We start from the raw sequence: 26,650 nt of genomic DNA, 5'->3' as shown, positions 1-26,650 counted from the left end.
CAGCGGATTGCAGGCAAGGGCAATCGGAGTCTGTCGGTGAGGTGAGGCGAGGAGGGGGTGGGCGAAAAAGTGACGCCGACAAACAGTGTACACACACACACACACGCTCTCAAGCCGTAGCTGAGGCATCGGCCGGGGGGAAATCAGGTTTCTTTTCTTTTCTTTTTTTCTTCTTTACTTTCTATTCATTCAGACTCTGCCAATTCGGCCTGTTGCTGTCGGCGTCTCGAAATGATTCTATCTTGAGTCACCAATGCGAGCCTGTTGTGTAGGCTCACGCGGCGCGATTTTGACAGTCCGGGGGTCGCAGTGATCCACCTCCACCACCTACCGAGCGGCTAGCACTAGCCCCTGGTAAGTCATATACGTGCAGCGAGGCTAATGACACTCAGATATCACTTTCCTGTTCCGGGGGGGGTGACAACTGGTTTGTCTAAAACGCGTGTTATGGCTATGGGTAGCTAGTGTGCATGATTAGCGACGGGATTTGTTAGCTCACTGTAATGAAAAGGCTAGTTAGCAGGCTAACGTTAGCTAGGTGCTGTGTGTGTGTGTTTGTGCGCGCATGTGTGTGTGGCTAATTATATGCGTCGGGGGAGGAGGAGGCGAGAAGCTTATACCGTGTGTGTATGTGCTAGCTATTGTTAGATTCTGCTCTTGTGCGGTTAATATCTCAACCGGTCCTGGATTTGAGTACAGCAACAATTTGCTCTCCTACAGACTCAACTTGAAAGAGAGAGAGAGAGAGAGAGAGAGAGAGAGAGTTGGGGGCGAAGGAGTCTTCAACGCGGACACTTCTGCATTCGATCCAGTAAAAAAAGGTAAGGCGAACGCCTCTGATGATTTTACTTTTGAATGTAAAGCGCTATCTTTAAAGTTACCAATCGACCTGGTGCGAGATTATGTTGACTGGAATGGATTGAATGAGGATGAAACGAGGAGGTGCTGCTGCTGCTGCTGCTGCTGCTGCTTCGAGGTATTGTGACAACACGAATAGCAAATTAACATGAGCTGATGACTTCCAAAGCAATTGTAGAAATCTGAAGACATTGAACCCCTGACGATTCATCAATTCAAGCACAGTAAAAAGACAAAAAAAAATCGAGCTTAACTTTTTGCCATAACACAAATTTATCGGTAAGAATGCTCCGACCGATCATATGTCGGCATTCTTAAAATAGATGCACGATCGGTATTTTTGATCAAAGCCCTCCACTTGCCGATCATCAAAGCCGATCATTGCGCCTAGTTTTCATTGTGTGCTAACAGGTGTGAATCATGCAAAATGCTGTCACCTTAATGAAGAGCCTATCAATATTTACTTTCATCAGAAATGATCAGCACACTGCAGTTACACTTCAAGAGATTTTGACTCTCTCTACACTCAGAATTGTCACAATTGTTTATCTTTCTGGTTGTAGTTTCCATACTGCACCATAATATTATGTGTGCTTAGCTCTGCTGTATTCCACTCCCACTATCAATTATTAATACAAGCCAAGACGGCCGACTTGAAAGCATTTTTCAAAATTGTCGTTTTATAGACGTAATAGCGTCAAAATAGGCAGCTCTGATCCACCGGGATGCTGTCCACCGGTTTACTCGTCGACACGCTATCCATATCGGCTTGTCTTTGAATGTCTCGTTTGCAGCAGCAATGGAAGAAGACGAGTGGCTTTTTCTAGTGAGATTTGAAGAGCTATTTATAGAGCTCTGCCAGAGCAGCGTGCGTGGTGTTGCTGCCGCTGCTCCTCTCCCTTCTCCTCTCATACTGTCTCCATCTTTTGTGTCTCCTTCCTTCTCATCTTTCAACTCTGTTTGTTTTCACCCCCTCACCCCCAAAACCGATGTTTCCACTCGTATCATCCGTAGTTTGCTTTGAAGTCAAATATCGATCGGGTTGGAGAGAAGGTGACTGCCGTTAAATCTTTGCCTGCTTGACTTGGTAGGCGTCGTTGCAAAGCTCGGAGGGTTGCATGCAATGCATATGTGGAACCTTGAAAGTCGAACGCAGTGCGTTGTCAGATGCAGATTTTTTCTTTCTCAGATTTCAGCAGAAGTCATGTGAATTGAATTTGCAAGGGGTCCTCGGTTTATGATGAGCTTGTGTTCCTATGGCGGCGACGTAACTGAAATTTTGTACGCAAGTCAGCAACTGACGCATGCGGGAGCAAAGTCATAAATGTTCGTATGAAAAACACTTCTCGGCCATAAATAGAAAACAATCAAATGAAAGTGCTAAGCACATTAACCAAGCGCACACAGACAAAATTGTCCCAAGAAATATTTGGATTCAATATTGAAGAGGAATGTCAATTTTTTCCATGTGTGTATTTATGCCAGGCAGAGTGTTCCCGTGGAAAGGTCAGATGTCATAACACTTTCTGCTGTCAGTATGTGACAAGCTAGCGGGAAGTCTAAAAAACATAACCTGTCGTTTTGTAATGGGTGTTTTCACTTGTGCAAGTATTTTCAAGGTGGAAATAGCCTTGAAAATGTTGACTTCAAAGACGCAAACTCCTCCCGGTCTACCGGATATTGTGACGCACGGCTATATTCAGTATCAACCCTGTTTTGAATTTTAATCTTTTCCATGTCGCCATCTACATCCTCACTGAACGCTAAGATGCCACCTCATACCAAACGCGGAACTTCCAAATATGGGCATGCTTGCCCCCTGGGTTTGCGGCAATATGTTTAGAGGGAAAATAAGGACAGCCGTAAAAAGTCCTGTACTTCAGGATTTGCTCCACTTGCACGACTGGTGTATATTTCGTTCTGGAGATGCCTTCGGCACTCTTCAGGCGATGTCAATTAACATTAGCCGTCAGTTTAACACATTTTAGAAACCGCCGCTGCCTGTCCAATGATGGTGTTCATGGCGGCCAACGGTTTATCGGCAATATCTTTGGCCATTGATCCTCACTCAGCATCCTTTCTAATCCTTTCCCTTTTTTTTTATTCGCTGTCCCAAGACTTGAAAAGCTTGGATGCAAAAGATGTGGCTCATTCATCTTGTCATGTGACTGACCTGCGATTTTGACTTGAGGCTTTCTTTTTCTGAATTCTTCCATTGTACAAAATGAAAGACTCGAGTTGGAAACAGTATGTTTGATCAAAATCTTTCAAATCAGTGCTGCTGATGACCCAGCCACTCTGTGAGTGAAATTTATCATTGGCTAAGCTATTTCCTGCCACTTAACTAGCATGTCATGCTGTGCTAGCACCTGAAAGACAGAAGAAGCGAGAGTTCTTCAGTATTAGAGCATTTTAGGGAATCTCCTTGATCGACAATGGGGGGGGGGGGGATTAACAGGATAGGAAAATGTGAATGTTCAGAACTCCTGTTCCGATGTTATATCTATCAGAATATTGTATCCTGCCAGGAGGCGTTGCCATAGCAGAGGTCTTTGAGGACATCGTGTTGTTTTTGGACATAATTCAGCAGCAGTCAGTTCCACTCAATTAACCAAATGATTGTTTGAATCAATAAAGACATTAGCGGACGAATATGGGAGTGTTGTTTTTAACGACTGTAGTATCCAATGACTGTACTTGAAAGTTAGCAGCTTCTTTTTTAATAGTTTTGGAAACCGCTAACATGTTTTCATAATCTTGGTTGCATCTTTCCATGGCTAGTGCTTGACGGACTTGGATCCCAAACAAATCTCGGGTCCGCGGTAGCCGAGCGAGGTACAAAGCACACATCCCTCGACGTCTACCTTATCCCGAGCGCTCTGCCGATAGTTGCTTTGATGCTGAACTTTTGACTTCCTCCTCTCGTAGCCACTGAAGCTGCAAGGAGAACATGCAAATAAGTAGTCTTGAGGGATTAAGGCATTCCCAGCTAATGAGTGTTTTTTTTCATTAATTTTTGCCTGCTATCTTTCCTTTTATAGCCTTTGTATTTTGTTAAGTGTTACAGCAGAACTGCTTTTAGTCGTTAGTTATCATCACTTGATATCGCGCACGATGGATGCGTGATGACTTCTGTGAATTGTTGTCAACGTAGAAGTGAAGATCTGGTTTTAAACTTCACATTCCTGTCCTGGTATTTTTGACTTTAATGATTTTTGGCGAAAAAAAAAAAAGTATTTCACATCCAAGCAACCTCGGTGACTGATTCATGTAGCCTTTTAAAAACAGCTGGGGTGCTCGCGAGCCTTTCGTGCGGCTGTCACTGCAATTATATTGTAGCGCAGAGAGCAGAGAGCAAACAAGATGTGTGAGTGAGGGAGGGAGGGAGGGAGGGAGGGAAGAAGAGAGAGAGTTAGAATCTGTGCGAAAGGGGAGGAGGGTTTGCCAGAGACGGCAGCGATGCGAACGCTGCACACGATGCCATGAGAGCGGGAAAGAGCCAGGCAGCAAGCATTTTTATGTCCCGCTGCATGTTTCAGTTTCATTGAGGGAAAAAAAAAATATGAAGAGACGATGCTCGACATCAGAACCAGACAAGTTAGGAGAAAGTAGAAGAAGCTGAACTTGCCTGAAACTCGCCCCCCCCCCCCTCCACACCACACCCCCAACAAATTGAATTCATTACGCTTTGCAGTTAAGTAACGAGAGTTCATTCTAGTCCAGAGCTGCTGTCTCTGCTGCTGTGATGCCTTTTTTTTTTTTCCCCCGGTCATTTCAAAACAAAACAATAAAAATAACAATCTGACCTGATCGGACTTGGCTGGAGATCCACCCAGATCGCTTCTTCATACAGTAAGCATGTTTTGTCTATGTGTTGTCTGTTATTGTAAGTAAGACCATTGAAATTTTTGGGACATCAGTTCACGTCTCTGTGCTTGCTGGCGTGCGTTGTGATTTGTTCTCTTCTAAAGTTCTGGTGTCCGTTTATTAACTTATGACTTGTAACTTTTTTTTTTATACTGTACAATTTGAATTAAGAGTAATTAAACGGTATTAAATAAGAACCCCGCCATCTTGATGACTTCCAATAATTTGTGGCCATTTAAAGGCAATGAGGAATTCCCTTCCACCATGTCCCTGTGTGGGTGGAGGGCGGCGGTCACAACCAGCGCAAGTCGGCATCGCTGCGACGCTGTCACGCCGTGGAGCGAGAGGGGGAGGGGTGTCGCCAAGAGGGGCAACCTAGTCGCTTACATAAGGCTTGCATGCGGGAAGTCCTGCGTGGAGAGACCTTGATGCTTATCTCCAATGATTATATTAGCTCGGAGCTACAGCGGCGGCCGGCGATCGTGACAGTCTAGGTGTGCGCCGCACACGGTCAAATCTCACTCCCAAGACGATATGCGGCCGCGCATTACCCGTCTGTTGAGACCGAATGTGCGGGGAAACACTAAAACGAGAGGAGGTGAGCCAGAGCACAACAGAAGAGCCCTCTTGAATAAAAAATTTCGCTGGCTATAAATAGCAAAGCGCCCTCATTGACTGTTTCAGGTTGAGCAGACCTGGCTTCCAAGACCTTCTCTGCTGCTGATGGTTACTTTTACCCTATTGTCTTTTGTTCTACTTCTGTTGGTTAGGGAGTTAGTTCATTGATAATAAGATCATTATTGGAGCTCTTCGATTGGAGCTGCTACATTTATCAAAATCGGCAGATTTGCCAGATGGCGACACTACTATTAACAAGTCTTTTTTTTTTAATTGAATGTTGCAGCATTAGAAAAGCAATTAGTCCTGTGAATCCATATGGAGATGGAGCATGTAAACCACACTTATCAGAATGTAATGCAGTGGAACTTCTAGACTTTTTTTTTTTCGATAAATGCACCATTTTCCTCTCAAACAACATTTGTGAGTTGATAGACAAATCTCTCGCCCTAAATTTTCATTTATGAGACTGACGTCAGAACCACAGTAGCGATCTTGCCGGCCAAAACAACCCACTTGAAGTTAGCCTGGTTTGTCAAAACGTGATCAATTGGAGCGGCAACTGTATCAAGCTGCAAGCGTCAAAGTGTGCAGTTATTTATGTCGACTGCCTTTAAAAAGTAATCAGCGGGCTCTCGCTGGCCTATATGGAATGGAGCGCCTGTTAGGGCTGCTAGCAACAAGCGCCGAACAAATCAGTGTCTGCGTAATTAACTTTTTTTTTTTTAAACGCCCTTAATTAGCAATTTATTGTTATTCCAGTTCATTGTTATGTTATTGAAGTCGGTAGCAACAATTTATGACAGCAAACGACCCCAAACTGAGTTGGCTGTGTGTTATTGTCATGCAAAGGATGAACAATTGTTGCTCAAAGGAAAAGAGCACATTTGATGCTGCCTGAAATGAGGTACATCATCATCATCCCACATTATGATGTCCAAGAATTTGTTTAACAAGCCATATTTTTCCCTGGAAACTTCAACTACATTTATTTTATTTCCTTCCCCCTGTTTTTGGGTTTTTTTTTTTTTGTTGCAATTTTGCACGACTGCTTCCCAGGTAGTTGGCCCTCCTGTAGCCTGCATACTAATTGCCAGTGCGTGGGAAAAAGACAGAGCACAAAGGAGAGGATGTTCAAGAGGCTGAGGGAAGGGTGGGGGGTGGCAAAATAATCAATGGCAACCCCTGGAGTAACTCACTCCTGTAATTGCCTTTAAGTCAGAAGGTTTACATTGACTCACCTGAAGCCCGGAAGAAACGCACATGACACGAGCGTCATTTGTACAGAATGGGCTAAGCCGGGTTTCAAACTGGCCTCCTGACTTTTAATTAGTGGTGCAGGGTAAAGTTCACGAGTCGAAATTCAGTTTACTGTGACAATCATCACACAATTACACCTAAATTCTCCAAACTCTGAGACTTCAATGTTTTATGTATTAGCGCTTTTAAACATTTGAGCATGCTACTAAATCACTGCAAAAAGACCTCAAAGTCATGAGAGTGAATCTAAAGTAAAAAAGAAAAAGAACACATCACAGAGGCTTGCAGAGCTGGCCGCTCTCAAACCACTGGTCACCGTTTGAATTTCACTACCTATCCCAACTCTACAATATTTATCTTATTCAGAGGATGACTACGTAATATTTACTGACCAATAGTCACTAGTACCGCAGATCGTATCTTGACATTGACATTTTAGGGTTGCAAGAAATAATCAATTAATTTGACTGATTACAAATAAATAAAATGTAACGTAATCCACAAAACCCGGATCCTACCTCAAGGTGTAAATTTTAGCAAATGCATGGTGAAATCTCACACGCTGCTTTTCTACAACCGAGCATTCGTTAATGTTTAAAGATGGCCGTGCTACGTATTCTATTTTCTTCCCAGTTGACCCTTGGAGTTCATCCATCACACTCGAGACCACAGTGCAGCGTGAGCGCCAATGGTGGGAATTGACTGAGTCGGTATCGATCTGTGTTGTGTTGTGTTGAGGAGCGAGCGGTTCACAGCGGTTCCAAGTGTGAATAATCATTTCGTAAAAAAAAAAAAAAAAGTCTGGGAAGGAAAAAAAAACAACAACATTGTGGCAATTTAAATATGCAAGGATAAATGCTGAAGCAGTGAGTGCATTTTTTAAACAGTACATACGCAGCTTTTTTTAAATTTTATTAACCCACACACATTAACCATAGGTCTATAGGTCAGAAAACGTGGACGTATGTATGAACATATATATGCAGATTACCTTGGTAACCACAGCCGTTAATATCAGCGAGGGATCATACTGACTTATTGTGTGAATGCAGCTTTAATTATACTGTTGCGAGTGTGAAGATGCTGCACATTTTAGTGACTCTTTGTGAATGAATCACATTCTGATCACTCCGCCAAGCCTCATTAAATTCCGGCGATCCATGTTTGGTTAGCACATGTGGCTTTGTTTTCGTCCGCGCCGTTAAACGTGCCCCTTCCTCTCGTTGCCGTAAATCTGCGTTGAACTCTCTGCCCTTTGATATTGGCCTTGGAATCGGAGAAAGGAGAAGGTACACGAGGGGCTCGCGAGGTTGAGGAAGGGAGTGAAAAATATGGGGGTGTTGAGGGATATAGCTGGATTTCTCTTGGCGACAGAGCCTGTTGCCATGGATCTGGTCCTGCCATTGGCGGAGGGTTGGTCCAATCACTTAACGGCACGGATTGTTTCATCATTGAGAACTTTTTCCCCTCTCTTCCTGTCTCACTCGTGAGCCGCCGCTCCTCCGTCTTTCTCACCTCCTACTGGCTGCCCAGAAAGACTGAAATAGAAGCTGTGATGCTTGTAAATGATGGGGGGGGTCAACTGTATGCAGGTGGTGCAACGGTTTATTCCGACTGATTAGCAGTGCTCCTGTTGTTGCATTCTGCGGTGTAAAATCGGTGACGCGAGTAGGCATTTTCAAGCACGTCTATACTTACTGTTTTGCATGTAGTTATGATTGCAAAATGTTGAATTAACTACTATGCGTACATAAATACGGTACTGAAACGACAGCAACAACTTAAATCATCAGTAAAAAGCAGTCAAATAGCTGAGCTAAAAAAAAAAATGTTTTAGTTGTATTAATTTGAAAATACACAAATTATATTACTTTACTAATAACACTAGAATAATTAAATGAGACATGTAATTTTTATTTTATTTATTTTTTACCCTTTAATAATATTTTATGTATATCCAGTACTCTAAAAAACCTACGCTAAACCATTTGTTATTTATTATTTAAGCCTTCAGGGAGTATAAATACTCGTTTGGCATCCCATCACCTGATACTGCAAAAATTTGATAATATAGCAGATATTTGGGAATTAAACTATCATGTCTTTTTTTTTTTTGCCCCATGCTTTCCAGTTGACTAATGTAAAAGTCAGTGGTCGTGAATGTGTCAAGTCAAGGTTCCACTGTACATTTAATAACCTTCTTTCAAAGTCTATTTGAGCGCTCCATTTGGCACACCTCCTAGCTTTCGCACGCCCTGACAGGCAACTGAACCCATAACTAAACATAGATCCCAGCTACTGTAGCAAAGGTAGCGATAAAAGAGACTTGAGGGGATCTGCAGAAAGGTAGGAAGGGAGGGAGGTAGGTAAGTAGGTAGGGAACGAGGACGGGGAGGCAAGGAGGGAGCGAATGAGTCATAGCTCGTCCCACAGGACCGAGTGGGCCGACTGTGGAGGCGGATGGCGTCAGCAACGGGGCTGACAATTTAAGAAGACACATTAAAAGAGGAAGAAAAGGAGCAAAAGAGAGCAAACACTTGTCGTGGGCGGGTGCAGCAAGCCGGGTGGGGTAGAGGTGAGGAGGGGGTTGGCGAGGGAAGGAAGGGGGTGTCCTCGTCGCACGGGAAGAGGAAGGACAAGGTTGTAGATGGTTTAAGAGAAACCCCGTCTTCCGCCGCCTTTGACCATGTACGTCATCTGTTGCCTTGATACAAGGAAGTGTGTCATGTTGCCAAATAGTGCTTGCGTGTGCCAAATGGCTGCTGTTGACGCTCCGAGTGATGGGACGTCCCCTCCGGCCCACAGCAGCCCCCCCGTCCCCCTCACTGTGAGATTGTGTAAGCGATGCAAAGGGGAATCCTCTCTGACATAGACGAGCGAGCGCGGCGCACACACTGCACACGCTGCTGATATATGATATGCGGAGGCTCTGAGCTTGCACAAACTGGGCTCTAACAACACACACACACACACACACACACACACACACACACACACACACACACACACACACACACACACACACACACACACACACACACACACACACACACACACACACACACACACACACACACGGCTCTTTTCACCGTGTAGAGAAAATAACCCCGCTGTCTTTTGTGAAATGTCTTCTCTCTGACGTCAAACGGGCGAGGTGCACGGCTGAATACCGACAAGATAAATTGGGTCAAACTGCCTGAGCTTAGCTCTCCCCCCCCTTTTCTGTTTGTGGGTTTGTCCAGGCGTGCACATACCTGTTTACACGCTTCCTAGGCTTTATTCACCTCCATCCTTCTTCCTTGTAGAGAGCGCGCATCACGAAATGAAAAGCTTGCCTTTTCGAAATGAATGGCATTGCTCTCAGGTTTTTGTTACTTAGCAAGCTTTTTGTGATTTTTACTCTGAATGTTCTGAATTTTCAAAGCCAGTGTTGTATTGGTCAGAAAAATGCCGTGCAAAGAAAACATTATATATTGCCCGTTGTGGCCAAATTTGTAGTACGTTTACAAAATTTACCTCGAATATGATGTCAAATTTAGGCACATGGAGCCTTAAAACGGGATGTCATGGGGATTTTACTTTTCGATTGCTAATTAGTTGTAATGGCGTTTCAAGTGTGAAATTACATAACATCATTTGTGAGCTACCTAATTCAGAAAATGTGTCTCCGAGCAAGACAGTCAGCGTTTAACTTGTGACGAAACTTGTGACAAAACACTGGGTCTGATTTACATAATTCAGCCCCCACACCGACCCCCATCCCTCAAATTGTTTGGCAAGACCAATCCACACTTTAAGGTGTCACATACTATAGTATTTTCACGAGGAGGCAGCGGCGGTGATTTGCCCCGGTTGCCTTGGTAACGAAAGTCATACTTGACATTGACCCCCCCCCAATAGATTGGGTGCGAAGTGGATTATTTGCACGAGCCGGAAAGACCCACTCAAACAGGGTGATTTCATTTGGAGGAAAGCATGTCACAGATACATTGTCTTCTTAAATCAAACTTCTTTGCCTATCAATTTTGTGTGGTTGCAAAAATCTTGCACAAATCTGACTGCCCTTCCTTTTTGCTCTCAACCGTTATCGATGGTCCTTTCAGCGTGTGCTACGAGCTGTGTATTTATTTTTGCCCTCATACCCCCCCAACCCTCGCTCGTACTCTCTCAACACAAATGGCAGCAGTTGAGAATGACGTTGCCGTCTCCCTGGCAACCCGGTGTGCCAGTAGCTGCGAGTGTTCTGCGGGTAACAGGCGGAGTGTGAGGAGGAAACATGAAAGAGGACTGGGTTGGAGGAGGAGCGACTAGGTGAAGCCAGTTTATTCAGAAGCGCATTATTTTTGCAGTGGTGTGGCCCTTAGCACTGCAAGCCATCAAATTCTACCCCCAAGTCTTTTTTTTAGTTGCCCTTAGTGACACACCGCTACAACCCATTTCCTGTCCCGTCCCTATGACTGTCCCAAAAAATGCAATGTATAACTAACTACCCATTCAATGAATCGAAACATACCCATAAGAGGACGTAGCGCAACGGAGAAGGCGCGCGCCCACGTCTGTATAAGGCAAATAGTGGGAGTCTTGTATAACCCGAGCTGTGCACGTCACGCTCAATGCCGCTGCCGTGACGCACTTGCTGTAGCATTGCCCGGGTTCTCCCTGCTCTGGGAAACCCTGCCTCCATTGTTCGCTTATCTCCGACAGCACACGCGGGTATTCTGCGTTTGCGCACGCATGCGAGACAACCTCCAAGTGTAAGATGCAACGGCCGCTCTGCTTGACAAATCTGTCCGTTTAGCTATGGCGTGTTCAAACATATTTTGGGGCAGAAGAGATATTCGGGGTGCCTTAAAAAGTTGTTGCAAAGAGTGATTTCTTCGGGAAGTGAGCGCAAATGAGCGGAGTGCAATCCCGCTTCTTCCTCTAACCTCTCCGCTACATGCAGCAGCAGCAGCACCAGCGGCGAGCAGCAGAGATGAGTCACTCGGTATGTCTATGTGTGTGTGCGTGGGGCTGAGAAACATGACGTCATGCGTGTCTTCCTCTTTTTCGCTTTGACTATTCAGGGCTCCGGAGTGGAAGAGCGATCATGTTGCTGCACTGAGTCGTAGGGAGACGCACGAGGCCCCAGAGGAGTGCTGAGGCGGTGGCCGGCCTGCTGGTGTGCTCCTCCTCCTCCCCCCCCCGACTAGTCGGCAAGTTGCTCCCCTTTCAGTTGGCCTGATTGCTCTAACAATTTTTTTTTTTTGGGGGATTATACCATAAAACTTGTAGTTTGCCAAGTGTGCTATTTATTGTGTGAGGCAGGGCTTGAATACCTTTTTGGTTTATTAAATTTAAAGTGATGTTAGTTGAGTCGAGATTGATTAATGGAGAGGTCATTAGATTTTTTTTTTCAGTTGTCTAGCTTTTTGCACCTCCCAGCTCAAGCTTACTCGCTCGCTCCCCCCCCACCATAGTTTTCCCTTGTGCAGGTTCACTCACTCAACTCGTCTAATCGAAGTCATTCGTTCTCATTCAGACACGTAATAATAATAATCACACACGGATTTTTTTTTTTTTTTACTGGAGATGGGGATTTTCTGCAATTACGTCTTGCAGCAAACCCGGAGCTGTTATCTGGATTGTCGAAAGACTTTCTTAAAATTCAACTGCGCGTGAGACCATGAATGAGTCTGATTTGTAATTGGACAGGGCAAGTGGAAATAGGAAAAGACTTGCGAAATGAAGTCTGACTGACTGTTCAGAAAAATGCTAGTTGGATGTTCATTTGCATCATGAAAAGGTTTTCATGAAGATTTAACAATTGCCTAATTAATTCTTTTCAAGATTAGATTTGCCCATTTTACAAATGAACGTGCTACCGGTCTCTTTTTTTTTTTTTTGATAAATATTTATTTCCACATATCTGAGCTTGAGCTTGATGTTTTCCTCTCCTGAAGGCTAAGGCTTACTATGGCCTGCACTTGGCCTCCTGCTACAGTCCATCCCAGTACACAACCTTAGTGGCTAGCTTCTTCACCGCACCGTACCTTCCTCTCCAGTGTTTCCCGGCCACACGTGGACAATCTGATAGCACCCAAAGGTAGCTATTTATACATCCCCCAAATACAAAGGGAATTGTTGTGAGATTTTTTATTTTCACCCCCACCCCCCCTCCTCCCCCATTCAGAAGCTCCTGGGTCCTGCACCCAACCCCCTCCCCATCTCCCACCCTCTCCCTCTCCCAGAAGAAGATGTCAGTCAGCCTGACCCCAGACATCCAGAAGGAGGGAGAGAGTGGGCCACTCATCGAGCCCTGCGGTCGAGGAAAGACCTCTCCTCAGCCACAGGGCCCCAAGGAAGGCACAGGAGAGGGTCCGGAACCTGAAGATGGCTCCCAACAGGACGTACAGGTCGGCCAAGTGTACACTTACAGTAACTCTGTTTGATTTGTAACTTTCTTGTATATCATAATACTGTATTCAAATATGTGCAAACTTTTGTTATTGTCCATTATTGTAACATTTCCTTGAAACTGTCTCGCAGAAACGGGCTCCTAACCACAGTCACGGCAGGAAGAGGGCCAAGGTAAATTTGTTATTCCATGCTGCTCTTTTTCATACGCTATTGGACACGCCCATCGAGTTAGTTCTGCAAGATGAGCAACTTGCTATTTTTGCTCCTATGACCTTTGTTTTTTTTTCTGTAAGGCTCGGCCATAGAAATATCTAAATGTGTGCCTAGCTTCTTGCGAACGGGATTGATTAGCTCAAACGCTGCCTTAGTGGATGACTGACTTCTAGCTTTTACTGTCTTACCGCTTGGATCACTTTCATTTTGTTTGAGTGTCCATAATCTGCCTAAGGAAAGCGTGTCCTAATGAGCTCTGCCGCATTTAGCACAGCCATTTGTGTCTGAACTTTTTCATGCCTCCATTGAGATGGTTGTACAGCGAGTACATATAAAGCAAAACATTATATATTTTTTTCCTGTTTCAGTCGAATGCAAAACTGAAGCTGGTGAGGAGTCTGGCAGTATGCGAGGAGTCTTCTGGTCCCTTCTCCAACGATGTCCCTCCGGAATCGGTACCGTCCAGCTATTTAACAACAAAAACTGAACACAAGCAGTCATTTTTAGTGTGTGATTTCTCAGACTTGATGCAATCTTTTTTTGATTTCCTTTAGGATATCATCCAGCTTCACATCAGCTGTCCGTCAGACAAGGAAGAGGAGAAGTCCTCCAAGGAGGACTATGAAAATGAAGAGAAGAAGGACAAGGCTCCACGGAAGATGTTGTCACGTGGTAAGTCACACATTTTAGAGTAACACCTTGAATTACTGACATTTTATCATAACCACACTTTTTATTGAAACGAACCCTGTAGCGCAAGGAAGTTCAGTTGCAAAATAATACCGGTAGCATGACATCCTAATACTTTCACACACCATGGCAGCATCCTTTGTGCTGCTAAATTGTCCCGCTCCGCCGTGGCTTTGTGACCGAAGCGCAGCTGGCTTGGCTCTGCTGAGCTTGAGAAACTCCGTGCTTGGCGAACGGCACAATTCGTGGGGCAGCTGCCTCCGTCGCCGCCCGAGTGAAGTTCATCATGCAGTTCAATTGGGGGGTGGGGGGCTGTCCACATGGCTGACATAGTCCAGAAGGTAGATGCCAGTTCGGTAAAGTGACTTGTGCTCTTCTCTATTTTGGAACGAATAACAATGCTCGGATCCGGCCCGGCTCTTGCTACACGACTATCTATTAGATGATGTCCAGTTGTCCTTTTTAATACCCACATGCGTAGGATGATAAAGGTAATTTCTTTCTTGAGAAAATGGGTTCCCTTGCTCTTTCGCTCTCTCATTATCTTCCTCTCTTACACTTGGCCCTCAGGTGTCATTAAGAGATCAAATGGCTGTTCAGACTGCTTAGTGTAGTGGAAAACAACCCCCCACTGTCTTCCTAGCAGCTTTTGTGACTTTACACTTGAATGTATTATATCATCCACATTCACGCTTTCTTTGTGTCACTCTCTGGTCAGACTCCAGTCAGGAATACACTGATTCCACGGGTATTGACGTGCACGAGTTTCTGGTCAACACACTGAAAAACAATCCCAGGTGAGAAAACTTGTCGCATAAATTAAACAGAACCGTCTGTTGTTTTGATTGACAAATAAAAAAAAAGTGACTGCTTCATCCGTTTGTAGCCCACTAGTGGCTTGCAGTTGAATATTATTTTCACTTTGATGCGGGACTTCTTCAAATCAACAAAATAGCAGACTTTGAGAAGTTAGAAAATGTTTTTGTTTCCCCCTCAGGGATTGATTTTAATTCCTATATCAGCAAGTCTTTAAAATGTAAATGAACAGCATCTCTTAGCCAATTTCAAATGTAAAAGTAAGCCGGTAAACAAGTCTGATCTTTCTCTCTCATCCTCCATTTTGGTTTGCTAGGGATCGAATGATGCTGCTCAAACTAGAACAAGATATCCTGGAGTTCATTAATGACGACAAGTAAGTTTACTTCTTTTCGAGCGACTCGTCAATGAAAACGGCATCACTTTATTCAGTCAAAGTGATCAATTTAACTGTGTGATTTGTTCCTCATAGTAACCAGTACAAGAAGTTTCCTCAGATGACATCATATCACCGCATGCTGCTGCATCGCGTGGCCGCCTACTTTGGTATGGATCACAACGTAGATCAGACAGGCAAGGCGGTCATCATCAACAAGACTGGCAACACTCGCATGTGAGCCTTCGTCCAAGACCATTTGGCCTTTTTTTTTTTTCCCCCCACAGCGCTAAATAATTCATTTTATGGTCTTGCAGCCCTGAGCAAAGGTTCTCGGAACATATCAAGGATGAGCGCAACATGGACTTCCAGAAGAAATTCATTCTCAAAAGAGATGATGCCAGCATGGACAAGGACGATAATCAGGCAGGAAACCATCTTAACTGCTTTTGTCGCATAAAATTTTCCCCTTCCATATTCTAATGCGATGCGCCTCCCCTTGCCAAAATTAGATCCGAGTGCCACTGCAGGACGGCCGGCGTAGCAAATCCATCGAAGAGCGAGAGGAAGAATATCAGCGGGTACGAGACCGGATCTTTGCCCGAGAAGTAAGTTTTGGATCTTGGTATTTCTGTAAAGCAGCCTCCTGTTCCTATACGTGTGAGATCTGGGGAAGATAAAAACAACTTTAAAATAAAAGCTGTTGCATTGATGTAAAATATGGGGTTTGAAGCTTGTCATAATGTGCAGGTGTCCTTTTTCTTACAGTCCTCTCAGAATGGATACATCAACGACAACCGGTAAGATGATGTCACCACTTGTTCTTTTTCTTTTTTTTGTGGTTGTTAGTTGTAAAAAGATGAAAATTAAATCACCAAATCTAATGAATGGAACCAAGTTTGAGTTGTCAACAATTTTAAGGCTGGATTTATATACTGCATGGTTCAAGTGACGCAATTCAATTTTCTTTTCCCATTTGCGCTCAAGTGGGAAAATCTGGATATGACAGCGTATAGGAAAAAAACCCCCACCTGATTGAATAAAGCCTTTTCCAGATGTGGATTAAAAACTTCAACATCTCTCTCAAGCAAAACTGTGGCTAATTCCTTATTGGTTCTAAATGGACTCAGCAGGTTTTTTTTTTTTTTTTTAAACTCAAAAGTTACAATCTAGGGCTTGAAGAGGCCTGATGTTTATTTTTCTTTCTGTCTTTCTTCCCTACCATGGAGGCACTTTTTGACAAAAATGATTTTTTTTTTCTTTAAACACCCCCTCCAAATTGGAATGGGCCACTTGGACCCGCAGTGTAAATCCAGCCCAAGTTATTTTTAAAATGGTATCCCTTAAGCCCTTGGTGAGTGAGCATCTTGAGGGATCTGCAGTCTTTGAGAAGGAATTGAAGGAAAGGGCAGCAGTGATTGATAGAAGTTGACTCCCAGAGCCTCCAAATACACCCTTCCCATGGAACTTGAAAGAATATCGTATAGAACATGCAGAGAAAGGGGAAGCCCGAGCTTTCGACACTTCTGAATGTTGCCTTGTGTGCATTTTTCCCCTTCCCTCCCTCGTCCTTTTCAACATCTAAAGCGCGACACTGTGATGACCTCTCCTCACCCCTGCCCCCCTCCTTTCTCCCTTGTTGTCAACTACAGTCTTGTAATGCCAGCATTTTCTCCCAATATGAACCCCGACAGACTTTCCACCGAGGGCTACTGCTCTAGCTCTCAAAAAAGGAGGCAGATCTTTAGGTATTGGAGTGCTGCTACAATTGTACTTGTGTGTTGCAATGCCCATACTGGATTAGTGATGATAGTGGTGACTTGTGTTTTATTTATTTTGTTTTTTTCTTGGTATCTCTGCTTGGCATAGTCCACTGATTGATGGCTATTCCACTCTACTGCACCGTGGGGCTTCCTGCGGCCCATGCATGGCTGCTTTGTGGTTTCACTGAGGACTGACTTGATGTACTTTTTACCTCTGGACCTACCATCCACCGCCACCATTGTATAAAGTACTCACATTGCCTCCTCAGCGACATGTTTGTTTTGTGGTTGATCTATTCTTGTAGTTTTTGTTAGCATGTCACATGTTGCCAACAGCCATAGGATGAAATGGAGACAACGTACGGACACTGATAGAGCTGAGATCATTTTTATGATTCCAAACTGATGTCAAAAATCTATTTACCGTGGGTGGTGTCCACTCTAATAGAAGCCTTGTTTTAAATAATCACAAGGTGCTCATTTTCTTTCCCCCCTCCTCAGGATTAAATGAAAGCACGGTAGTAGCTGTAATTACCTTTGCTATCAGCACTTTTGTTCACACACGTACTGTTGCTAATCGAAACAGCAGAATGTAGTATGTACAGAAGCTCTTTTATATGGTCGGTTCAGACCGAACATGAAATATCGCGTTGACCCGCGTGTGCTTTTGTTCGAGCGGGAAGTCCAGGGGGAGAGAGGGGGTTATTGCTTGGAGCGGGGAACGGGATGTGCTCTGCCGTGCTTGTGTTATTGCTTTGGCTGCGGAATGCCATCTTGGATGACAGTTCAACAGCTATAAACAAGTCAATGCACTCAACCAGATATGCCAAATTTTTTGCTCCCCATTTTCTAAGACTCTTTAGCACGGCCCAGGCCGGTATTGGAAGCTAGCTTTTTTTTTTTTGTTGTCTTTTGCCATGGTGTGTGAGTCTGATTTTTGGCTGCTGCTTGTGATGTCATAACTACCCGATTGGCTGTCAGCGACCTGACACCATCAAAAGTTTACATTTGCAAGCCGAGGCAAAATAGGCAAACGAGATAGATTTTCGCTTCAAACTCTTCAGCCGTTCTTCCTGGCCTCATCCTTCATTTCATCTCCATCTGTAAATACATATGGATCAGCCTTTATAGAAAATGGCATCCTGTCTTAAATAGCACAAAGAAGGAGGGAGAGCGTTAGAGCACTCAAAATAGATCCTCCATTAATTCAAGCAGATGAGATACATTTTCAGCTGCTGCGACGCCGCTCACCATGCGAATATACATCATTCCTCTCAGGAAAGACTTTTTCCCCGCTTGGCCATTTTCTGCACCCGTTCCTCATCCTTATCTCCATTGCTAACGTCATAAGCGCAGCTGCACTGTGATGGAGGGCTTTCCCAGAGTGGTGCTCTCCCTTATCTAGGGTGACAGCATCACAACACCAAACCACAAAAAGCAGACCAGCAGTGTGTACACGGCAGCGTATACAGTTGTAGTGATGAACCAGTAGTCTCAAACCATATTTTGTAGCTGTGTGTGTGTGAGTCTGAATGATTTGTCTGTTTTGTATTCACTATGTGTGGGTTTATGTAAGTATATGTTGTTTGTCTGCAATGCAACAGTGTTTGATCACTCGTACTGTTTTTCTTGTACAGTGGAACCTCCAAAGTCAGAGTTCATTCCATTATGCAAAATGGAAATGTCCCCTTGGAGATTGATTATCTGTGCAATTTTCAGTGTTTAATAAGTGATCAGTTAAATGCCTTCAAGATGCACTTTTTAAATTTTTTGAACCTGAAATAATAATGGTGAGTGATGAGGTAAAGAGGATTTTTTTTTTTTTTTAAATAAAAGAAGAAAAAAAACATGTAGACTAGAAAAGCCGGTTAAATAAGATGTCCTCAAAGGGATTAATAAATAAAGTCAAAAGTTCGGACTTTGTATCGCTCCAAATTTTCATTTGTCCCGGAAAACAATATCGCTTCAAATATCTGTTAGCGACCTCCTTGACTGCCTGGTATCATATTGGCCTTGGGAAAAAAAGAAAAAAGAAAACATAACGACGCGTACCTTGCTTAGCCAAAATAAGATAAAACAGCATGTGGAAATCTTTGAAAATACGCTAAACACAACTTAACTGAACCAACACCTCTGCTCAGATATTCGTCTAATGACAATTGTGCACTTGGGATGACTTTCTATTTTTACAAGCTGTTGGTATTAGAAGTTCCATTGTAATCTTTTGGACAACTTAGCCATTATTTGTCTGCATCTTGTTGAGTTGATTGTGTGGTCCTTTCCTCCTGTCTTGGATTGTTTGTGCGAGTGCCATCTCATCACGTATCACTGTCAAGTAATCTGGTGTTTGTCTGGAGCGTCTCCCTCTGCATGTGTTCCTCAGTTTCGTTTTTTTTTTTTGCACGCGTGTGCGTGGCATAGAGAGACTGTTGTCGAACATCTTTACAAATAGAAATTCTTGTCAAGTGCTTCGTTGCCTGATTTGTATTTTGCATCCGTGTTGAGAATCCTCACCTCTAAAACTCATACGGTCGCATATTTAATGTACGTGACTGGACCTCCTTGGTCATACAAGCCTATCATCCCGTTTGTTTTTCCGCAACACTGACTTCAAACCTCTCCACTCGATTTCCCACCTCTGTATTTATCCTTTTTTTTTTTTTTTTTTGGAATCTCCCTTTTTGCTTCTCCTCTCAGGGGGAACCGCGATAGCTCCAGCCGGGCGTCCAGCAGTCGTCAGAGCAGCACGGACAGCGACATGAAAGGCTTGGAGCCGCGGCCCTGGAGCAGCACCGACTCGGACAGCTCCAACCGCACGCTGCGGCCTCCCGTTACCAAGGCCAGCAGCTTCTCTGGCATCTCCATCCTGACTCGCGGCGACAGCCTCGGCAGCAATAAAGGCTCGCAGGGAAGCTGCAAAGGCTCTCGCTCCGGTAAATACACAAGTGGGGGAACATTTAGGCACAAGACTGGTGAAAGCTGTAGTCATCTATTGGTGTCTCCCACCTGTAGCCTCCCAGTCCAGCCGTAGCCTGCTCCCCTGCCCGACGCAGCCGCCGCCTCAGCAAGCGCAGCCGCAGGCCCTTCCTCAGGCTGCCCTGCTGCCGACGCCGCAGCAACACCCCATGGGCAACCACATCATCGCTCAGGTGAGGCTCAGCACAAATTGGGGTCATTTCTGCGTTGACCCAAGTTCTTGTAATTCCTTATCATTTGTAATGTAAAAAAAAAAAAAAACATCTGGAGATTTTCGTATTCTTTATCAGTAACAAATGCTCTCCCATAACAATCCATCCCATCATTAACAGCTTCCCCCAGTATCCGATGTCTTCATGTATCTTTGTTTTCTTTTGCTTGCTTCTGACACCTTTCTTCTTGCTGTGTTCTTCTTCCTCTTCCTCTCTCCCGGTGGTGTGTGTGTGTGTGCGCGCGTGTGCATGCGTGTGCGGAAACTTTTGTGTGTGTGTCTAGCCCGTAGCATCTCTGCAGCCCTCTCAGCCTGTCTCCTACTCCAGCCCCTCCTGCCCCCAGGTTCTCCTGCCAGTTTCTCCTCCCCAGCAGTACACAATGGTACTAGCCCGATTTGGGGCGTCATTATTTTTTTGGGGTTTGTTTGACTGACACATTCAGACAGACAACAATGTCATCTCCACTCTCATTGAACTAATATTGGCTTTGGCTTTAATTACCTTTGCTACATCAAACCATTCTATTTTATGGTAATTGATCCATTTGTATTGGAGACCTACTCCCATGACTTATTCCTCCATTTGATTCAAATTTTAAAAGAACTAAATGAGCACATCTTGTTGTCCCACCCCCAAGGGAGAAGAACTGGCGCCCCAATTCAGCCAAATGACGCTGAGCCGCCAGGGCTCCAGCGAGAACCCTGAGCCATCCTCCTTGTACCAGGCTCCTCCAACTGTCCTCTCTCAGCATCCCCCTCAGACCAGCTACATCATGGCGACTACCGGGCAACCCATGCCCCCGCCGTCTGGCTACCAGCCAGCCACGGGACATCCCCACCCTCCGCCGCCGCCTCCTCCTCCGTCTCAGGCCGTCATGCAGGCGGCGCCCCCGCAAGGCTACATGCAGCCACCACCTCCCCAGCAGGTATAGAACTTGCAAAATGTTCTTTGACAAAGAGCTGCTTGGCAAAATTTACACTTTATTGCAGTGCAATTTGCCACACACACACACACACACACACACACACACACACACACACACACACACACACACACACACACACACAGAGGCTCTTGCACAGCCGCCAGTTTGCCTTCTTCTCACTGACAGATAGCGTTGCCCTGTGTTGTTCAACGTGTGGGCGGCCCCCGGTGTAACTGGAGTGCAGATATTGGCAGGTGCACCCTCAGAAAAGGCTGGCATGTTTTTGTGCTGGAAGTACAGATCGATCTTTTCTCACATGCGCTTTCCCCTCTGCCTTCCTGTCGGATGTTTCATTTGGAAATTGTATATGCCACTTTTAGCCTCGTTGTATAAGACACAAGTGGTTCAAGCCGCAGCATTTGCAAAGAAAGTCTTATTGATTTTTTTTTTTCCCCCCCCCCCTCTTGGAAAGTTTCATTCGACTATGTTCTATTTCCTCACTCAACAAACTAATAAAGGGGAAGTGGCCTTAAGTTGGTCATCCAAGTGGCCAGAATGACTCACCTATCCTGTAGAGCGGAGCTTTGACCACAGTCTTTTTCAAAGAGGCTTTTAAAACTTGTTCTCCCCTTAATGTTACGTTGTATAAGGAGTCTTTGGTTTACCACATACTCGTCATACAAAGTTTCAAGGTTATCAATATCAAGATGTTGTTTTTTCTTGACTTGATTTAGCTCTGCAATGATTATTCACGTCATCCAATCACAAAACTTAACATACGACATCATAATGCCTCTTTTTGTTTATTTATGAATTCATCTTTTTGTTTGTCTTCAGATTCAAGTTTCATACTACCCGCCTGGTCAGTATCCCAGTTCAGGCCAGCAGTACCGTGTGGCCCAGCCCATGTCCCACCAGGTGTCTTACCCCGCTCAGCGTACGCAGCCCATGCCTCAGCCCGCACAACAGTCAGGTGTGTCATCCTAACCCTAGTTTCTTTCATTTCTATTTTGCTGATGTTGCCTATATGTTGGATAGAAACTAATGACAAAGACACTGGGCTCTGTTTTTTTACTGCCAGATCCAGAAGGATCTCGGTCGGTGTGACCTTGATCCACGGTGATTGTCGAGTTTGATTTTTGGCTGTGCGAAAAATGGGACACTAGGCTTATAGGCTTTCATTCACTCTTCTTTATTATTATTTTTTTATTTGAGAGGCACCACTCGTGTGGAAATATGTCGGCAAGTCTGTGCTTACTCCTCTTATAGTGTGTGATGTACTCAAGATGGCACACCACAAACAAAATGGCATGAGCCAGTTTGACCATTTTGATACCAGTTTAATAGTTAACTGTGTTTTTGAATTTATATTTTTTTGGGAGAGATTTTTTAAGCAGCTGCAATATGATTGCCTTTTTGCAGAGATCAGTTAATGAGATGCCTCTTTGAAATTAATGACCAGAAGCCCATAACTTTTTTTTTTTTTTTCCCTCCTCTCTGAATTTTTTTTTTTTTTGCTTGCTATTCGCAGGTCTTCAGACTATGATGCCCAGCCAGCAGCCCAGCTACCAGGGCATGATGGGAGTGCAGCAGCAGCAAAACCCAGCTCTGCTCAACTCTCAGAGAGCTGGCATTGGAGGACAAATGCAAAGTATCATGGTGCAGTATCCGCAGATGCCATCCTATCAGGTACAATTGATGCACAAATCTGGATGAAATTGTGTCTTGTCCACTCAAGCAAACAAAAGCAAATGCACCGAGCCTTGCTTTATTAGATACGGATGTCTCGTGCAGGTGCCTGTGGGAAACGAGAGTCAGCAGGTGGTGCAGCAGCAGTACCAGCAGCAGGTGATGGTGCCGGTCAGCCAGTCGGTCCAGGGCCCCATGCCGGTTTTCTACAGTGTTATCACACCCACACAGCAGAACAGCACAAGGTACGTCTTCACTTGTGTGGGCATCTGATGGCTAGAACATAGTCAAAGTGTTGTAGACATTGCCCCCTGCTGAGCAAAAAGACAATTTCACCATTCTGAAAATTCTGCTCATCAAAGTACCAAATTCTTTGCAATAAATGCCTTTAATGAGACCCTGCAAAATGTTTTAATCTGATTCTTATTATTGTTTCTTGTAATTTACTGATACTGTATACCAGATCTGGTCTGGCGGGATTTGGATTTTTTTATTTTTTATTTTTTGCCATATGTACGTAATGGATTTGTAACAAAACAGCCAAGGAGCAATTGGTGTCAACTTTCAGCTTTATGACTTGATATACGTGTCAAGAATTACAACCTTTTTCTTCCACAGTTTGACATTGTTGTAAATGTAACAATTTCCAACACAGATGAAAGTCCTTGATGATACTGTGCCGATATTAAAGCTACATCCTAACTTTTTAAGGTAAAGTCTTTGTTCCTTTTTTTCACAGCCCATCTGTAGGCTACCTGCAACCCCCCAGCTCTGAACAGTATCAAATCACCCCATCGCCATCTCCCTGCAACCCACAACAGTTACAGCAGCAATATTCAGGTCAGACTCCCAACATTCTGACATGTTGCCCCTCTTTTAAAAAAATGTTTTATATGTTTTTTATTTTTGTGAAGAAAATCACTTTTTTGACGGCTTCACTAATTTGTTTGTGTCATTTAGCAGTCATTGTGTTTTGTCGAAAAAAATACTATATAGGTTAATAAGGTTTATCCGGTGAAAGTTCAGACCGGGACAAAAAAAGATTCTTTGACATTAGATAATATTTGCAGACTTAGTTCAACCTGAAAAACATCAATACAGTGTCTTTTTTTTTGGCTGTGAATGAATGTACATCAGAGTAACGTGGACTTTATCACTATCAAAGTTTCAAATGCTTCATGCCTTCATGCTTCATACAAGTCAGAACAATGTCTTATTCTGTATGTACGTATAATATAAATACGACGGACAATTGATCATATATCTGTGTCATCAGGAGTCCCGCCTCCTGGTCCCGGAGTCATGGTAATGCAGCTCAGCGTCCCTAATGGACCCCAGCCTTCCCAGAATCCGCCACTGGTCCAATGGAACCCGTGCAAGTACTACAGCATAGAGCAAAGACCCGGCAAGCCAGGAGAGCTTTACAAAGCTGACAACACTCCACAGGTACACGTGCTTCGACAAGTCAAGTCAAGCTCTCTCACGTAGTCGTGCTTACTTTGCGTATGTTGTCCCGCTTGTGTGCAGCCAAACACCCAGCTAACGAGTCCTCTGGCCTCTCCGACTCAGTCTCCCGCACCCTCTCCCTCTGGCAACGTCAACAGCGTCTGTCCAGGCCTGGGACCACTACCCCTCATTCCCCAGTTTCCACGGCCAGGAGGGACGGCTCCAGGTGAACAAAGATACGACAAAATGTGGCATTTACGAAGAAAAAAAAAATCTTGTACATTAATAATGCACACATAAAATATATTCAATGATTTTGCATGTTTTTTATTGGCTCATTCTCTTCTATTCACCAACATAAAATTAACAATACATATTTAACAATGAATTGAACAATGTCTATCTGGTCAAAACAATGAATCTTTCACCTCCCAGTATTCCCCGACCCTGATCTTTTTAAGGTAATGACTAAACCAATAAGGCTATCGTGTCACCCATCTGGGTCACATGACTGGCATTGAGCCACTTTAAACATACAGTTGGCAGCGCACTGGTTACCTCATGTGCACTTGGACCTATATTTGCACATGCAATGCCTTCTTTACATGATTGCATCAGCTCTTTGATCATTTTCACATTATGGAGACAACTGTCATAATAATTTAAAAATCATCTCTCAAATCAAATGTGAGAATAATTATTTACAAGTCAAGTCAGGCAGTGTTGTTTTGAACTTGTGTTCAGGCGATGGCCGCTACTCCTTATTGGGACAGCCTCTCCAGTACAGCCTGTGCCCTCCTCAGCTCATGCATGGCCAGTCGTCATACAACTCCCATCAGGTCAGGAACTGTCCCCTCTTTGTGTTTGTCGCCACCTAGTGTCCTAACTGCAATCCGTTCTGTCACACGCAGGGCCAAGGAGTCATGAAACACAGTGCACGAGGCAAGAAGCAAACGCTCAAATCGGCATCGACTGATCTGGGCACCACTGATGTTGGTGAGTTTGAACGTCACAGTGGCAAAAAAACCACACTTTGTGTTCATTTTGTTGCCGCATCCTTCCATTTTGCCCTTGAACAAAAAGGCAGCCATTTCCTGATTGTCACTTGAGAAAGTGAGTCTGAGGTGTTCGCTAGCAGCGAGGGCTGCAAACCTCTCACCTGTCTCTTTAACCCTCATCCATCTGCCCATTTCTCAGTGGTGAGTCGTGTGCTGGAAGTAACGGACCTGCCCGAAGGGATTTCACGTCCAGACGCCGAAAAACTCTTCAACCAGCTGTCTCTGTGCGGTGCCAAAATCCAGTGGCTGAAGGAGCCTCAGGGAGGCCGAGGAGGCTGCGGACCCGCCGGGGCCGCCGGCATGGCGGGCAGCTGTGTCGGCGGCGACCCGGCCCACCTGTACACGGTGGTGGCCGTGTTCCCCAGCACCATGGCCGCCCAGAGTGCTTCCTTCAAACTGAACAACAGCGCGGCCGGCCTCTTCAAACTGAGGGCCGCCAAAAAGAACTATGACCTGCGCTTGCTGGAGAGAGCCAGCTCTCAGTGAGACAAAGATTAAAAAAAAAAGCAGACTCTTGGCATGGAGCGGAGGAAAAAGGACGGAAGACTGAGGTGGGTTGGGGGGGGGGGGTGGTGTTAAGTGCTCTTGGTGTACAATTATAATGGATACAAAAAAAAAACTTAAACGTGTCAGATGTATAAAAAGGGAAGGTGTGACTCTCTTGAGGTGGTCGGTGTTTGATTTCACTATGATTTAGTCTTTGGTTTTTATTCCTCGTCTTTTGTATTTAGATAGCGGAAGAGCACACGGGACACGCACGCATGCGTTTCACCCTTGAAATTTGTGCCGCCGTCATACACAAAATGCGATCTCACACGCTACAGGAGACACAACATGCTCACAACGGGCTCACGTAGCACACAGAAAGAAAACACACTGGACAGTCGACTTCAGGCAAACCTTTTTCGTCCTCCACCTTTGCGTCCTTTCTTCTTCCAACGCTATTCTTGTCAGCAATCATCTGCCACCTCTTAGATTTTCATTCTCTCTCTCTTGAGTCCATCTCGCCATGTCTCATGCTGCTCTGCACTCTTTCTTTCTCTCAGTCTCTCGCTCTTCTCTGGCTTTCTGTTCGCCTTACTGCTGTTGTGGGGTTCTGTATTGCGCTCTTTTCGGGGGAGGGAGAGGGTTCAATATATTTATATAAGTGATGTAGGGAATAAAGAAATCTATATATTCAGTGATTATTTTTATTTTTTCCTACCCGAGTGAATTTTTTTTTTTTTTTCTTATGCCTTTTCTTCCTCCTTTCCCTGCTCCAATTCCCCACATAGCCCCTCTTTACTGTCCTCTCCCACAACGCCCAACTACCCCCCCCCCCCAACCACATTGTGTTTGCGTTTTTTTGTTGACAGCTGTGCTGAAAGTATCAGAAAATGTAGTTGAAGTGCACAATGTTTGCATATGTCTACTGTAAATTTTATTTAATCTGTTATTTTTTTTGTTTGTTTTTAAAAATATAAAAGGTGAAAAATCAAAGAAAA

The 26,650-nt window shown here is 44.5% G+C and overlaps 1 protein-coding gene across 6 annotated transcripts; it reads left to right on the top strand.

The window, feature by feature from the left end:
• Positions 1-26,650, top strand: r3hdm2 (R3H domain containing 2). Of its 6 annotated transcripts, none has more exons than XM_085923906.1 (28): positions 1-147; positions 273-354; positions 721-821; positions 11,670-11,798; positions 12,546-12,688; positions 12,776-12,998; positions 13,132-13,173; positions 13,584-13,670; positions 13,770-13,887; positions 14,624-14,702; positions 15,038-15,097; positions 15,194-15,334; positions 15,415-15,523; positions 15,610-15,705; positions 15,866-15,897; positions 19,558-19,793; positions 19,873-20,009; positions 20,332-20,430; positions 20,686-20,973; positions 21,811-21,946; positions 22,505-22,662; positions 22,768-22,907; positions 23,402-23,502; positions 23,939-24,108; positions 24,190-24,334; positions 24,853-24,947; positions 25,020-25,104; positions 25,306-26,650. In XM_085923906.1, exons 6-28 carry the CDS (start codon positions 12,840-12,842, stop codon positions 25,650-25,652), a joined length of 3,060 nt encoding a protein of 1,019 aa, XP_085780032.1. In that variant the 5' UTR covers positions 1-147; positions 273-354; positions 721-821; positions 11,670-11,798; positions 12,546-12,688; positions 12,776-12,839; the 3' UTR covers positions 25,653-26,650. The 6 variants fall into 6 exon arrangements, with proteins under 6 accessions (XP_085780032.1, XP_085780029.1, XP_085780033.1 ...); XM_085923903.1 differs by having other exon boundaries at positions 15,848-15,897; XM_085923907.1 differs by lacking the exon at positions 20,332-20,430 and having other exon boundaries at positions 15,848-15,897.

The sequence above is a fragment of the Syngnathus leptorhynchus genome, chromosome 11 (assembly GCF_054491065.1).
Source record: "Syngnathus leptorhynchus isolate UIUO chromosome 11, UIUO_Slep, whole genome shotgun sequence".
Classification (NCBI taxonomy): domain Eukaryota; kingdom Metazoa; phylum Chordata; class Actinopteri; order Syngnathiformes; family Syngnathidae; genus Syngnathus; species Syngnathus leptorhynchus.
This window is presented reverse-complemented; position numbering and strand designations above follow the sequence as displayed.

What these genes read in the sequence shown, in the direction of transcription:
- r3hdm2 (XM_085923903.1), top strand. Translation starts at nt 12,840, where the DNA reads ATGTCAGTCAGCCTGACCCCAGACATCCAGAAGGAGGGAGAGAGTGGG. An exon ending in ACGATGTCCCTCCGGAATCG is followed by an intron (nt 13,671 to 13,769) that starts GTACCGTCCAGC and finishes GATTTCCTTTAG; the next exon opens with GATATCATCCAGCTTCACAT. An exon ending in CGCAGATGCCATCCTATCAG is followed by an intron (nt 22,663 to 22,767) that starts GTACAATTGATG and finishes TGTCTCGTGCAG; the next exon opens with GTGCCTGTGGGAAACGAGAG.